The 16,082-nt window shown below is 40.2% G+C and overlaps 1 protein-coding gene across 1 annotated transcript; it reads right to left on the reverse strand.

Annotated features, from left to right (window-relative positions):
* Window positions 1–46: 46 nt before the first annotated feature.
* On the reverse strand, window positions 47–11,378 carry LOC136434708 (uncharacterized). Its single transcript, XM_066427714.1, has 12 exons — window positions 10,977–11,378; window positions 10,204–10,296; window positions 9,745–9,825; window positions 9,285–9,353; window positions 7,324–7,449; window positions 6,959–7,018; window positions 6,538–6,610; window positions 4,227–4,293; window positions 3,943–4,033; window positions 3,626–3,720; window positions 2,961–3,196; window positions 47–2,184 (listed from the first exon to the last, which is right to left on the reverse strand). Exons 1-12 carry the CDS (start codon window positions 11,076–11,078, stop codon window positions 2,012–2,014), a joined length of 1,266 nt encoding a protein of 421 aa, XP_066283811.1. The 5' UTR covers window positions 11,079–11,378; the 3' UTR covers window positions 47–2,011.
* Between the last annotated feature and the right edge of the window lie 4,704 nt (window positions 11,379–16,082).

Below are 16,082 nucleotides of genomic sequence, written 5' to 3' on the forward strand. Positions count from 1 at the left end.
CTATTAACTACTTCTCAATTAAGGTTTGCAGAAAGGACAAAATCACTGAGTTGAATCTGTTTATTGGGATCGATGTTGTAGAACTGCAATCACAAACAATTTTCACTTGACCACGGATGTAGATCATACCTAACACATGGGAACAATAATCATGATATTAACCTCCACGATGCATAGCAAATAAGGTGTGTAAGAGCACTGTAAGATGATGCAATATGCATTTTTGGTACCAAAGAACTCCGCTATTACACCAGGAGTCTTACAGACAATTAAAACAAGATTCACCAGATTTTCCTCATCCTTCTGTAGTCTGGGCATGTCTTTTGTCAGCATAGCAGTAATACAACAGACTTAAACTCTTCACTATCCAGCACATTACATTACATACTTTGGTACAAATGTATATGTCAGGATTGAGACTAGAGCCATCATAAATTCTGATCACAGCATTTGTTGACAATCTCTACATGCTGAGTTGCTGATTCTGTCCGTAGAGATCCTGATTCAGGGGTGCCAAAGAATACATACGAATTTTATGGAATACATACGAATTTTATGGAATACATACGATCCATTACTAGAAACATACGATCCGTACGGAATACATACGATCCATTACGCAGAAACATACGATCCGTACGGAATACATACGATCCATTACGCGGAATACATACGATCCTTACTAATTTGCTGGCCATCGCGCTAGCACCGAATCTAGCTTTGTCTGGTCCTCCTAGTTGGTCTAAGCCTACATCAGTCTTAATTTAGTGCAGCTTGAGATTTCTAGAGTTTAGCCGGATGGGATACGCCATTATTAAGCTCTTAAAAGCCAAGATATCGTAGGAAGAACTGGTTATCCCGAGTCAGCCATCTTGAATTTGCCGCCAGTGTCACGTGATCCAGGCACATTTCTCCAAATTAGTAAGGATCGTATGTATTCCGTAAGCATCGTATGTATTCCGTAAGGATCGTATGTATTCCGCGTAATGGATCGTATGTATTCCGTACGGATCGTATGTTTCTGCGTAATGGATCGTATGTATTCTGTACGGATCGTATGTTTCTAGTAATGGATCGTATGTATTCCGTAAAATTCGTATGTATTCTTTGGCACCCCTGTGATTGGAGTCTAAATCTAAAGATATCCCCTTAACAGACAACTTTTAAACTTTGATTTTTGTCACTTTAGATCATTGTATTGACTTGAAATTTAGGCTTTATAAATGGGTGACTACTCTCCAAGCAGAGGATGGGTTCCGGCAGGTTTTTGACGTGTTTTTAGGCGTTTTTGTCGGGCTTTCTACTTTGTCATTTTTTTGTTGTCTCGCCATCATTGGGTTGGCATTCCTAGCATCCTGATCGGAGTCTCTGTCGTCAGTAGAATCATGTAGGCATCTTCAATGGTAGAATCAGCAATTCTACCAGATCACAGTCTCTACCCTAACATATACATAACAAGTCATGACCCTGAGTAGAGGACTAAGGCATTGACAAAGTCTGCATGTGACTTTATTGACTATAGATTAACAACATATTACAGTTGACCATTTGAGAACATACTAACCTATTACAAATTGCACTATTAGGTGGATATGTTACTAGTCTAGAAAACTCAGTAATACTGAAAATTCAAAAATATAGACTAGTAGGGGCCACTAACTTCTATGGGATGACGTACATGTACTAATGCTTCAGCCATGTTGACTATAAGGATGACAAGTACATCCTCTGGGAATTCTACGACACTAGCATCCGTTTTCTGAAATATTTTTTTTTGCAATTTACAGCATATATTTCCTCATTTTGCAGCGGTTTTGTACGATTTACAGTATGGTAATAAAATGTCTTTCTGGAATCGGATGAAAATTGATGCGCATGCAGATTGGATGTCATCCATATACTTAAATCAAATCAACATGATAGTCGTACAGGAAATTTCTGCACTTCTGCTAAGATATGAACTGAAGCTCTACATGTAAAACTGCAGTCACTATGAATTAGTTTGACTGGGCTATCTAACCAAAGCTCCAGGTAGGTCCTGCCGTGTGGACACGGCTCGGCAGATACAGAAGGTCGCTATCAGTGAGACGATGATCATGAAGTAGAAGGTGCCCTCCCAGCCGTACCACTCCGCTATGGCGCCGATGATGGGCCCCTGCAACACTGTACCCAAACTGCCAAAACCTACGGAGAAAAATCACAAGATTGTGTCATTCCAAAAACATGGTCATAAGACACCAGAACGAATAGTTTCTAGTGCAGTGACTGCTCCACTTCAAAATAGAAATGGACAAGGTATATGTACAAGGAAGGCAACAACCGCACAATCATTATAGTTTATCATAGAAATCCTTAATGAATGTAAAGGCTCACTCATACGAGATCAGAACTGCAATGAACATGTCACAGTCTGAATTGTGCTGGGAAATTGGAAGAGAAATCACAAGGAAAAGTGTAATGGTTCAAATTTCTCACTGCTAAAGTAGCTTTTTTTGCATCAAATTTGTATTTGGTAACAGGATTATATTTTTTTCTTCCTGTGAATAAGCCTGATTAGTACAGGAAAATTTGAGGAGAAAACAACTACAAAAAAGTGTTCTGGTTGAACTCATACCATTAATGAACCCTGAGATGGCAGCGTGTGCATTCCTCCCATCCTTGTCTCCCAGCTGGGTGGGTAGCGACCCAGTCAGGATGGCGTCAGGCCCACAGTTAAACATCCCAGTCAGCAGCATACACACAACATTTAGGGCAGTATAAGACTATACTACAGTACTAGGTTCTTACCATTTATAAACCCTGAGATGGCAGCGTGTGCGTTTCTCCCATCCTTGTCACCCAGCTGGGCGGGTAGCGACCCAGTCAGGATGGCGTCAGGCCCACAGTTGAACATGCCAGTCAGTAGCATACGCACAACATTTAGGGCAGTATAAGACTATACTACAGTACTAGGTTCTTACCATTTATAAACCCTGAGATGGCAGCGTGTGCGTTTCTCCCATCCTTGTCACCCAGCTGGGCGGGTAGCGACCCAGTCAGGATGGCGTCAGGCCCACAGTTGAACATGCCAGTCAGCAGCATACACATGACGTTGAAGGGGATTCCCCAGGAGCTGGTGAGGAGGAACAGGATCAGGGACAGGGTGCTGAACATGATGACTGTGGACGTGCCCTGGAGACTGTCACCACGGAACAGTCTGCAAGAAATGAACAATAAGTTAACAGATCACCTAACACTAAGGACAGAGACGTGTGGCGTTGTGTTGGTGTAACGGCTAGGGCATTTGGCTCAGAACCCAGAGGTCCTGGGTTCAAATCTTCTGGCATCCACCAAAGTTGTGCCCTTGCTAATGCTGAAAGGCACTTAACATGACTTTCCTCACTCCACCCAGGTGTAAAAATGGGTACATGACTTCGATTGGGGAGGTAAAAGACAGTGGAAGGAAAGGTTGGGCTCTGTCTTCCAATATCGTGCCCTAGACACAGTGGATAACAACTCACGTTGGCCTCAAAAAGGCTATGGGACTACCTTTACCTTTTTTTTACTGAAGAAATTGAAAATATTTGAAATTCTAGATTATGACTCATACACCTTCACAGTCTGAAACATAGGAATGAATACTCACTTATCAATAAACACTCCCAGAGTTGCACTTCCCAACACTCCACCAACCTCAAATGATGTCGAGAGTAGGCCTGCTTGAGCTTTGCTGTATTGAAGCTGGAAAAGTTTACAAAAAGTGTTACAAATCAATTATGGTAGAAATATAAAATCTGTGTGTAAAACCTCATCATCACTATCAAGTCTGAGAAACGTGAAAGTTATAATATGTAACTATTAATCTCATTGTTAAGTGCTTCTAAAATGCAAAAATATGAAACAAAACCCCAACACAAGTACAAAATGTATGTAATACTATACAGCTTACACATCTTTACTGACCTCATGATACAGGTACATAGGCAGCCACATCAGCAGACAGTACCTGACAATTTTCACAAAGAAGACTGTAGCAGCCAGCTCTGGTAACATTCTGGGAAAGATACAGAAGAACATCAACTTAGGTAGACGTTAACATGAGGAAATGGCTCTGGATAAACCGAACTACAAGTAGATAAGTCAAACAGCTGATAGCATGAAGAACTGGACAGATGAAAAACTTGATAAAATTATAATATAACACTTGTTAAATAGATTCAAATTCAAATCATCAGTTCACTACCTACTTTATTCCCAGCAGTTGCCAGAATTTGAGAGAGGTGGTGTTTCCTCCTTTGGACACTAGCTCTGGATCTGACAAGTTATAAAGCAGGCATAAGGGGCATTTTGAACTGAACACACATCCAAAATTTCTACAGTCTAAGGTGGTAAATGGACAGAAAAAAAAATGTTGTAGGCCACATGCAGCTACAGGATGGTCAAGCCGACAAGGGTATGCCTAAACACCTCACCCGACCTCATCCGACCTCACCCGACCTCATCCGAGTCTAAAATGCAGTGTATACGGGGCAGGGACATTATTTGACGTTCTGGATACGTTAAATATGCAATTATAAATGCAAAACAAGCAGCAAACTTGAAGTATTTACCAGTTTTTATAGGTAACGGGAGGTCAAGACGGCCGGCGCAATGAATACACACTGCGTAAAAACACTTTGTGTACAGTTATTGTGTACAGATACTGTGTACAGTTATTGTGTACAGTTTCTATGAGTGGTTTGTGATGAAAATGTAATTAGTACCCACTGTCTTATCGTCCTGTCGGACAAAAATAAATAAAAAAGGTATGAAGAACTTCCCCATGTAGACGCCAACAGTGGCATGATCCAATATGGCGGCCAGAAATCTTCTATCATGGAAACGAGCGGAGTAACTTATAAAAACTGGTAAATACTTGGAGTTTGCTGCTTGTTTTGCATTCATAATTGCATATTTAACGTATCCAGAACGTCAAATAATGTCCCTGCCCCGTATACACTGCATTTTAGACTCGGATGAGGTCGGGTGAGGTCGGATGAGGTGTTTAGGCATACCGAGCCGACAATGCTAACAAATCGGCATCATCCAATAGCTGTGAGTTTTAGTCAAGGCAAAGCCATGCTCAAGAGTCTAATCTAACTCATTGGCATTCTGCAGCATTGCTAGTACCTACATCTGTGTGCATTTTCGATAACATTTACACTGTTTAGTATCTGGGAACTTTACAGTCTGAAAGCCAGATGAAAGCCATGTACAAATTTATTTAGCATTGCCAATCTGATCAGCACTGACATTTCTGGCATCAAACTCTGAGATTTACTTCATTCCATGATGTTATTATCATTATCTGAGGTCAAGCTCATTGTGTTTCCTTAATGACAAAACCCTACTGCGGCATCATGTATGTGTGACATGATTAGCCTGATTAAGCAGCTCTGAGCAAAAACAGGCAATTCACACTCAGAAGGACCTTAGTACATGTACCGCCATATAGAACAGGAGCTCTGCCTATTCTCTGGGCTTGCAGTTGTCTCATACTCTCCCCGTAAGGGGTGGACACCGTGGGACAGCTATAGGACAAGGATGTCTTGGCAGCTAACACAGGAATTGGCAGAAAACTTTGTGCTTTAATACACGTGTAAGCATGCATGTGGAAAGAATTAAGTAAATGTGGAAAGATGGAAAAAATATTGGCAAGCAGGGTGCAAAATACTTTTTTGAGCCAGGTTGCCCATGTTGCAACCTAGGGCAAATGCTAGGTTGCACATCCAAATTTCAGGTTGCTCCAGCAACATTCACCGATTTCTTCAAATCAAGCTCGTATGTAGCGTATAATACTACTAATATTTTAAAATATAAATTAGATAGAATTGTGTTCCCATTGACCTATTAAACAACATCTTGTTTTGCCGAGGGCAATGTGCTTTTGTCTTTTTCAGCTCAAATTCCACGATCTATGAAGGTTTTTGGATGGTTTAAAATGAAAAAGTGTTGATTTCTTTGTTTCAATTGAAGATTTACCGAATTTTATGAGAGTGACACTGTGTTTTTGTGAGCTTCCAGGGCTCCGATTGAGATCTTTGGCTAAAAATATAAGGTTGCACACTGCGCTACCTGGGTTTGGAATTAACTTGCACCAACCGAAATATGGTTGCACTGTGCAATGTGCAACCTGTTATTTTGCACCCTGGCAAGAAAGAACAAGAAGGAAGAATGTGAAAAGAAATTCTAAACATAAAGTCATTGTGACAGGAGTTTTGAGATTCATTTTGTTTCTATCAAGCTGCAGTCAAATCTGTCCAAGAAGACCACTCAGGGGACCGATAAAATCTGGTCTATGTGGACAGGTGGTCTCAATAGACAGGATTCGTATTAAGCGCTTGTGTCAATGGGAAAAAGTATCTAAGGGACTGTCAAAAAGTTGTCACATTGGCCAGGTGGTCCTTATGTAGAGGTGGTCACTTGAACAGATTTGACTGTAGTTCAATTCATCCTTTGCACGTGCCTGATATATACATGTAAATGTACTAGGGTGCAGCACATAGATCGACAACCTACCTTTCCCTGGTATGTCCAGACCAACCTCCCATGGTGTGTATAGAAAGATGTAGACAAGTGCTCCCACAGCAGCCTGAAAAGAGAAGAAACTGATATGAAAACAATTCTTTCTTAGAAGATTCTTACTTCCTAGAAGCTATTCCACACCAACCGTAGATTGTTTCAAACTTTGTCTGACCAGTTCTCTATATCTACATGTAACTTACAGTATATCCTTGGTAAATATACTATCCTACTAGTCAGTAAATATACACCGTACTTAAAGGCTGATATCATATCATATCAAAAGAATGAGGCTACTGAGACTTTTGAAAACAAAAGCATAAAAGGGCAATTTGGGAAAATTCTGTTCCATGTGATTTGCATTCCTTTTCTGGAAAAGACTCGTGCACAAATGAAACTGAATCTGTCCACAACTTACCACTATCAGTGCTGGGTAGAAGAACACAGACCTCCATCCATATGTTCTCTGTAGATACACCTGGAGGATGCATATGGTATTTCCCCCATCAAATATCACTCTTTTCAACACTATAAACTTCTCAAGGAAATGTAAGCAGGCCAATCATTGAAAACATATCTACCAAGTGTGACAGACAGGTAGGCAAGATCTAGAGTTTTCAATATAATCTAGAACAAACCCTGTCCTACACCAGGGTTCGAAATTCATTTTTGGGAATAGGTAAACTTATTAAGGTGCCTACAAAATTAGGTGCACAGCTCCGCTTCTGGGTGCACAGCACAAAAGTGCACATGCACCCACTATTTTGAGCGCTGTATACTCACAGCCAGGCCAGTTCCCATGATGCCTCCAGCAAAGGTACAGGTTCCCCAGATCCCAAATATGGCATTACGCTGCCTGTCGGGGTACCAGGCACTGAGTGCCTTCACACAGCTTGGCCAGGTCTGGGCCTGCAGATTTAAAACAAGACGGCTCTTACAAAAGGTTAAGTGGTTGGACCTCAGACTGAGGAAAAGGCATGACGCCTTCTCCTTGGCTAGTAGTCCAATACAGCTTTGCTATGGCTTGCATTTTTAGTGAAGCACACCGGGTCACCCCTACTCTTCTCGATAAGTGTGTTGGATTCTTTTACATGCAGGTGTTTGATCCTTGACTCTTTTGCCTGAATCTTGCTTATATACAGGTCTACTGGCTTTACATCATTACTGGAAAGGACAAATGCAATCCCTAGCAACATGGTCAAGCTGGGGACAACCCTAGATCGAACTCTTCCAAACAGACCCACGTAATTGGATCCCGATGGCCAAGTAGCGGGGTTACATTACTGCTTGTGCAACGGGACTTGATACACAAATACAACTTCCAACAATATGTCTTACACAAATATAACATCAAATAAAGTTACAACAAAATACCGAAAATATTTGAAAATTAGCAACTTACATGAACCATCTTGTACTCAAAATGTACTTCTATTAATGATATATGTCTTTCTTCATTAACAGTCATTTGTACTTGTCATCTCCAAACCAATTATACCAATAAACAGCTGTGCCTTTAAGTTGGTCAGTACCAACTGGGATTCAGGTATCGGGTATCAGGCAACCTTTCATCACACCAGCATTAACCTGTCCCCCCTGGGAAACCCGCTGGCAGAAGCTAAGGACCATACTGTATGAATTTCTGATATCCACTCAATTCTGATGCATCCCACTCGATACCTTATTTCCTAGACTTTTCTCGGGGCAAACAAAAAGTAGTTGACTGTATGAAGCCATAGTGTTTCTCTGCCCATGGTGCTGAACTACCATCATACAAAAACATAGCATGGTTGTTGGCATCCACTCAACTCTAGTGACTCAGATGCTCAATACCTTATTTTGTAGACTTTTCTCGGGGCAAATAAAAAGAAGCTGAGTGTAGGAAGTCAGCGTTTCCCATTCCCTGGTGCTGAACTACCATCATACAAGAACACAGAATGTATTGCTGATTCTCATTCAGCTTTAATCCCAGACACTTCAGTCGTTGACTTTCCTTAGTGCAAACAAAATTTAGTCGAATGTTGGGGACCACAGTGTTTCTCTGTCCCTGGTGCTGGATTGCGCATTCTCGCTTAATTCTGATCCCAGATACTCAATTGAATGTAGTCACTATCTCATTTTGCAGATCATACTTGGAGCAAACAGAAATTGTTAAATGTATGAAGCTGTAGAGTTTATCTGTCCTTGGTGCTGAACTACCATCACACAAGCATACAGTATGGATTGTTGATATCCACTCCATTTTTATCCCTCCCAGTCAATATCTTATTTCATAGACTTTTCTTGCTGGAAAGTAGTGGGGTACTTGAATGTTTGAAGCAGCAGCGTTTCTCTGTCCTTGGTGCTGAACTACCATCACACAATAATACAGTATGGATTGCTGATAGCTACTCAGTTTTGATCCCAGATGTGCAATACCTTATTTTGCAGATCTTTTGTGGTGCAAACAGAAAGCACTTGAATGTATGAAGCATCAGGTATTCTCTGTCCTTGGTGCTGAACTACCACTCCACAATAATACTGTATGGATTGCTGATAGCCACTCAGTTTTAATCCCAGATCTCAATACATGTATCTTATTTCATAGACTTTTCTTTGTGCAAACAGAAAGTACTTGAATGTAGCAGAGGTTTTTCTCTGTCTTTGGTGCTGAACTACCATTGCCAAGATGAATGATTGAAAGAACGAATGATTTGTTTATTCTAAGATGTACATTGTATTTTCTAAACAGATAATTTGTTTACCTGAGCAACTCCATTGAAAAACAGCATGATCATGAGGACGAACACGTCTATCCATGTGCCAAACCAAACCTGGAAAGGGGAACAAAAAGTTACAACACTCAGAGACGCCTAGAAAATGCCTGAGAAGGTAGCTACTGTAAAAGCCTTTTCGCTGTGAACTAATTTTGTGGTAGGGAGAAAATAGAGTGTTAGCAGTGGTTTGAAGTTTGCGGTAGAGCTATAGCCACGTACTGTTAGTGTATAGTAATGGAAACACTGTTTTTAAGTTCGCAGTGCAGCAGTCACTGCAAAAACCGCGAACAAAAAAGCACCGCGAAAATTCAGAGAATTACAGTATCTAACAAGAAACTGATTACCTATACTTACATGGAACCGACTTCAAAATAATCATTAACAGGGTAGAAAGGCTAATACGTCTACAGTATTGTTATTGGCAGGTTTTGTGTGGTGGCTGACTTACCACTGAAGCTGCCGATAGAAGCAGGCACCAGGCCAGGGTATTTCGGGCACCATACCTGTCTGCCACGGGTCCCAGGATCATCTAAAGGGGTACACAGCATGTAAATTACTGGGTACATTAATGTTATTATATCTAATTCAGTACCAAATGCCCATCTTAATAGATAATGAAATCTTATGGTGTAATCAATTCACAGAGTAAAACCTGGTCTAAGTGGACAGGTGGTCACTATAGTCTAGACAGGATTCTTAATGCTTGTGTCGATGGGGAAAATCATCTAAGAGACCACTAAAACTTATTCACATTGGCCAGGTAGTCCTTAAGTTATGTAGAGGTGGGCACTTGTACACGTTTGGCTGTACCATTAGTACAAATCAAAGGTTTGACAAGAACTTTGAGTTCTACCAATCTTCTGTGTATGTTTTAAGCTACAGCCTTCATGGTAGATCCATACAGTACCTGCATGGTGGCATAAGGCAGCAGCATGGAGGTGTCCAGCCATCCCAGCTGGGTTTTAGTCAGCCCAAGTTCTGACGCCAGGTCAGTCTTGATCTGTAGGTAAAGCAGGGGGCATACAAAAATGATATCCATTTCTAAGGGCAGGGTCCAAGGACAGTACAGTTAAGTTGTATGGTGGCAAATCAAAAGGCTATACGGCGGCAAATCAAAAGGATATGATTGATTTAGAAATTCTTTTAAAATACACAAATGGCAATGCAAACTCATTGTCAGGTAAAATAGATAACCTTTACATTTTGAGTGAGTATGGATTACAATTTGAAGAAATTCTGAGCTGCCCAGCAGCTAGGACCTCTGTACTGTGGGTTAATGTTTACTATTTTAAATTACCCTTTTAAATCTATGCACATCTGCAGTATATTAACTCATGGAAATCATTATAATCACATGTAAGATATATGAATATGTAATGACTATAAAAGGTCATTCAAGGCCACAAGGCCACAAGGCATCACTCCAAACTGTTACATGGAGGTCAAAGGGCAGTCAATGCATCATTTGTGCTATTGTGTGCTTCCTATACAGTTACATGGCAATAAGTATATTATATTATCTCTAGTTTAATTCACTATTACAAGCATTTAGACATTAATCATGCGAAAAATATGAATATTGGGGAACTATTATTTTACACAAATTATCTTATCTCCACTACCTATCCTTACAAGAAAACCAGAGTTATTATATATAAAACAACAGTAGGCGTTCCTTACCACCCCTAGCGGTTTCCTGACCAGGTAGGTAGAGGCGTACGCCACCCAGGTGAGAATGAACGTCGCCACCTGACGTCTTTGCAGACGACTCACCGTCAACATCCCGAAACTTCTTCCCTCTTTCTGACTCTCAATTTTATCCCTAGATAGATCTATGAATTCTATGTTCGTACAACAAGGATCTAGATAACGATGAAGGAATTAAAGGCTGAGAGGTGGTGAAACGGAGACGTTATTAAGTCAAAGAAAAACGAGGATTTTGACCCTGTTCGACGAAAGTCGACGTTTCAGCCGCCATGTTTGGAGCAGACGACCCGGAAATGAACGTTCTGATTTTAATTTTTGGCGGGAAAGTTAAATCGACATTTTAGCAGCAAGTCAGTTTGGAGAAGACACGTTCTCTCTTTCAAGAACTACAATGAACTAAATGTAAGAAACGTTTCAACCAAATAATTGAACCGCAAAACGTAATATTGTTGGCCAGTTCCGTCCGCACGTATGCAAAATAGAAAGATATCCATCTTTCAAAAGCGCCTTTGTGCGGACCTACCGTGCACTGCAGAAACACGGAGCAGGTGCAACGGCATACTAACGTGAAATGTACTTAACTTAATTTTATTACCTTAACTGACAAATAATGTTCAAACCACTCATGAATGTTTTATCCATGGATGGTTTATTTGGATCTAGGTTTTGTTAGCCACGTTGCATGTTGCACGTTACTAGCGATGTAAAAGGAATCTGTTTAGATGCGGTGTTCATGCATATTCACCTTCATCAATGCAGCTCCTCAGTGGCAATGTTTACAATCGTACAGGCTTCAGATACCCAGTTCGCGATAGATTCATCGCGGGGCTCTTTGTCGGGCAGCACAGTACACCCATCTGCGGCGGAAATGGCTCAATCTCTGTAAAAGGTTAGTGTTTTTTAGAGAAATATTTTGGTTTTTAGACATTTTCCTTTGTGCTTTATGAATCATGTTTTGCTGATCGTTTCAGATGTCCAGATTTAAAATTCAGGCATCGGTGAGGAACAATAGAATAGTCGGGATCACAATCATTATCATCTCTCCTCTCGAAAATCCATTTCCGTAGACGGCTGCAAAACTGGAGAAATATGGCAATGCCTACAGTTTTGATCCATTACTAAGTGATATTTTGTTTGTATGATACATAGTGATTTTATTTACAACGTAATAAATAAGGTCTTTGTTGGCGAAATATAGTATTCCAGCCGGGAAACGAGATAGAGTGATTGAAGCCTGAAACTTTTTCGTTGTGTTATTTGATACAATGTAGGTTTGTGCCTTAATTGGCATTAGCGCATCTAAAAGCTGGGTAAAATACAATTTTAGCATTTTGTCCCGTGGGATGCAAACTTCTACAGATGTGAAAAATCTACCCATAGGGAATAACATTTGTCTAAATTTAACGTCGGCCGGCAATTTTTCACTTCACTTGCCTGAAGAAAAGATTTATTATATCTTCTTTCCGGGCTGTGAAAATGCTCGTGCTAGTCACATGCACGGTTCCACCGTAAATCTCGTCCGCCAAAAAATATGGCTTTGGCAATTGCAGTAATGGAATATTGGAAATGCAATGACCGTGTTTCATGTTAGCATTCTCAATCACCTAACGCCAGGAGCCCTTACAAACAATACGCCTTTGTGCGAAGGAAATTACTCCCAGGAAATTTAATACCCGCTGACTGAATTTATTCCCGGTTCGTGAATGGTTGTGATTTTTTTTCTGTGCAAAGCCAAGCCGTAAACGGCTTTCAGGCGTTCGTTCTGCAATTGCTAATTGATTTTGGAAGATAGTTGACATAGGGCAATTAGGACGGGGGTCAAGCGATAGGTTGGAATAAATTGCCCCGAGTAAAAATATTGTAGGAGGCTCTTAACATTGGAGTGGTAACCCTTTTAAGTACCACACCTGCGCCTTGAGGAGGATTATTTCTCACTTTACAACCATTTTTGTTAAGCCTCGAAGCGGGAAAACAGAACACCGATGCTGTCAGAGTCATTGGGTTACCCAAGTGGTATTAGGTAGACTGGTACTTGGAACGGTCCAATCGTTTGTCATTTCATAGGGGTGCAAATATATTACTAGTACCTGAAAAGACCTTGCCAACAACACCATTTCCGTCTGTAGCTTTATGGGTACAATGTGTACATTATTCATGCAACAATTCGTCATGCTGAATTGGCCAAGCTCATGCAAATTGTGCTGGGAGGTAATCTGCAGAGGTGCACAGCATCTATTGCAGTAGTATGTTCTCTTCCGATTGATTCACGTTATTTTGCTATCCTCTCTGCCAGTCACAAGGTGTTATTGCTTGGAAGGGACCATTAACACCACTATAGTGGGGGTGCAAACAAGATGTTAAGTGCTGGTACTGGCACATTGGGCTTGGGACAGTGTCAAATACATTTCTGTATGCATTTAGTATCTCTAACTAAAATTACAGTTTTTTTGCACTATTACTGTTTATCAGAACTAATATGCAGTTCCAAAGCAGTATACTGTAAAAGAGGAAATGTTCACAAGGATTTAATTTCGTTGTAGGAAGAAAATGGAGTGCTGCAGTTGTTTTAAGTTCACGGTTGAAACAAGCGGGTAGGAGGGCAGAAGGCAAAACAAAAATGTTTGTGGTGGGTTGAGTTCGCAGTTATAGGATCACAGACATAAGATCACAATGAACATTTCTCCTTTTACAGTATCTGCAATTAGCAAAATTCGGGCAGTGGCTGTGAAAAGTCGTAGAGCAGGGGTCAAAGGAGCATCGGCTTTCGACCCAAACATCTGTTAAAGCGTGAACCAATCAATTTGGCATCGATCCACTACCCTCCAGTGCTGCATGAATATCTTAATGTCCAGAAGACATGGGGGAAATTCTGTCTTTGTGCTAAAGGCATAATGGTGTGGAACTTATGTGGGTGTAATGGACAGTTCGAAATTTTCATGCACATTGTTTTTCGTTGTAGTGAATCAAAAGTGTAAAAAAATTAAACACATTACCAAGGCTGAGCTTTCATTTTCCTGCATAACGGTATTGCCGGAGCGATGATACAAGGGAAAATCACATTTTGCTAGTAGTGCAATCAAATATTGACGGTCGTGTAGAGCAAATAATCTGGTGTTAAAGAAAGACCCCAACTCTTAGTAATTTGAAAAAGTGCTCAATACTGGCTTTAAAATGCAAACAGTTCTTCAATTTTTTGCCAGAAAAAGGTCGTGGATTTTAGAAGAACCTTGGGTACTAAGAGTGGCACTCTGGTGATAACATGACGAGGATATAACTGGACGCAAACGGAAGGACCGCTGTCCTAAATGCAGGCTAATACTGCTTCAAGTCGTCGTGATCTTTTTTGCGCGGATCACATCCGGCCTCTTGACACGGCCTACAAGGCTAGCGGAGTGACTGATTACAGTGGGTATGTGATCCGCTGGGTGACAAACAAGATTACTCTCAAAGACCGACGGATGGAATGAAAAGGCTGTTAGTGTTAACACAAAAATTGTTCATCATGCGGAATGTGTCTTAAGAAATTCAGGCTCAAATTAAAGAACTTATAAGAAACATTATGACTTTGTGATCATTATTTATTGCATATAATGTTAGATTGACATCCATCTTTGCACAGGTTTAAAAATTAAAACAGATGCACTTCTCAACAGTTACATTTTTTGTACTATAGACAGAGAAGCAGGCATTGGGAAGTGGATCTAAGCAGTCTAGTTCCTTCTCAAAATAAACAAAATCATTGAAAATGTAATGTTCACAGCTCAAGTACTTGCCCAAAGTGGAACAGTCTACGGAAAACATAAAACCTGACTGATAATGGCATGAAATTATAAAAACTTGTGTGCAGCAAAGCAATTAGCGTTATTACAGATGATATTTGTCACATTTCATTGTGCATGCAGCATTTTGTTGTCAATGTTGACAAATTTCGTTTTTAACATGTCTTTCGATGTATGATTATATTTGTTTGATTAGAAAATGTTGCATTGAAGTGTCATCTACACTTAAATGCTTTTTTCTACCATACAATGTAGTTACAAAGCTACAGGATCAATTTGTTGGAGCAAGGAGGTTGGAGCTGAGCACAACTGACATTAATCAGACTATTGCATCCAGTTTGATAAGAAATTGATGGCAGGTCAGTTTAATCTACCACATTCCTTAAAAGCTAAATCTTGTAGACAAAGAACCGATATCCAACACCCAATACTCCTGATTGAATCCATTGTAGATAAAAGGGATTTAGACCTGATGTGGAACAAAGAAACATGGTACTTGGCTGATACCCTGATTGTAGCATTCGTCATGAACAATTGCTTGCAGCTAACCAGGTCAAGAAACAAATGATTCTATTGGACAAATCCGGGAAGGCCTGATGAAGAGTGCCAATTACTCATCAGGTACCATCTGTTTCTGGATGCAGCAAATTTCTCTTCATATCTGCACTAATCAGGACATTGTTGAACAAGTACATTGTATTTTAAACTCTTTGTACTTTTTGTCAGTCATAATTCTCCTGCTAATATGTAGATGTTGCTAATATTCATATCACATTTGACAATCTTTATTCTCCAATCTCCAGAAAAAAAATCCTTATTGTACAAGGCAAAAGCTAATGCATGTCTTATGTTACAAAAATACCATATAATATTACTGTTAAATACTAATAAGCTGTATACCAATGTTGTCTTTGGGCCTTTCTCAAATATCTTAAAATCACAGCTATTCAGAATCATATCCCCCAAACTTTTGCAAATTTATTTGAAACACACAATGGAATGCAAACAATACAGATTAAAACAAATAACAACTTTAGCTCCTATCAGATTTTGCCCAATACAATCATATAAGTTGAAGCTTAGATGTCCATGTATCAAGGACTGAAGCTAACATGAGAGAGAAAGATACAATTGCATCGAGACAATCCCTTTGGAGTTTTGTCGTGCTAACACAGTAATCAGGCTAAGTGCTGCTGTGATGATATCGATGCTGAGGACAGGATTTACGCACATGTATCATAGCAACATAGAGACCAATCAGGAACCAGACATCAAACCTAATAGCTGTCTACAGTTTGCT

This window comes from Branchiostoma lanceolatum, chromosome 5 (genome assembly GCF_035083965.1).
Source record: "Branchiostoma lanceolatum isolate klBraLanc5 chromosome 5, klBraLanc5.hap2, whole genome shotgun sequence".
Classification (NCBI taxonomy): domain Eukaryota; kingdom Metazoa; phylum Chordata; class Leptocardii; order Amphioxiformes; family Branchiostomatidae; genus Branchiostoma; species Branchiostoma lanceolatum.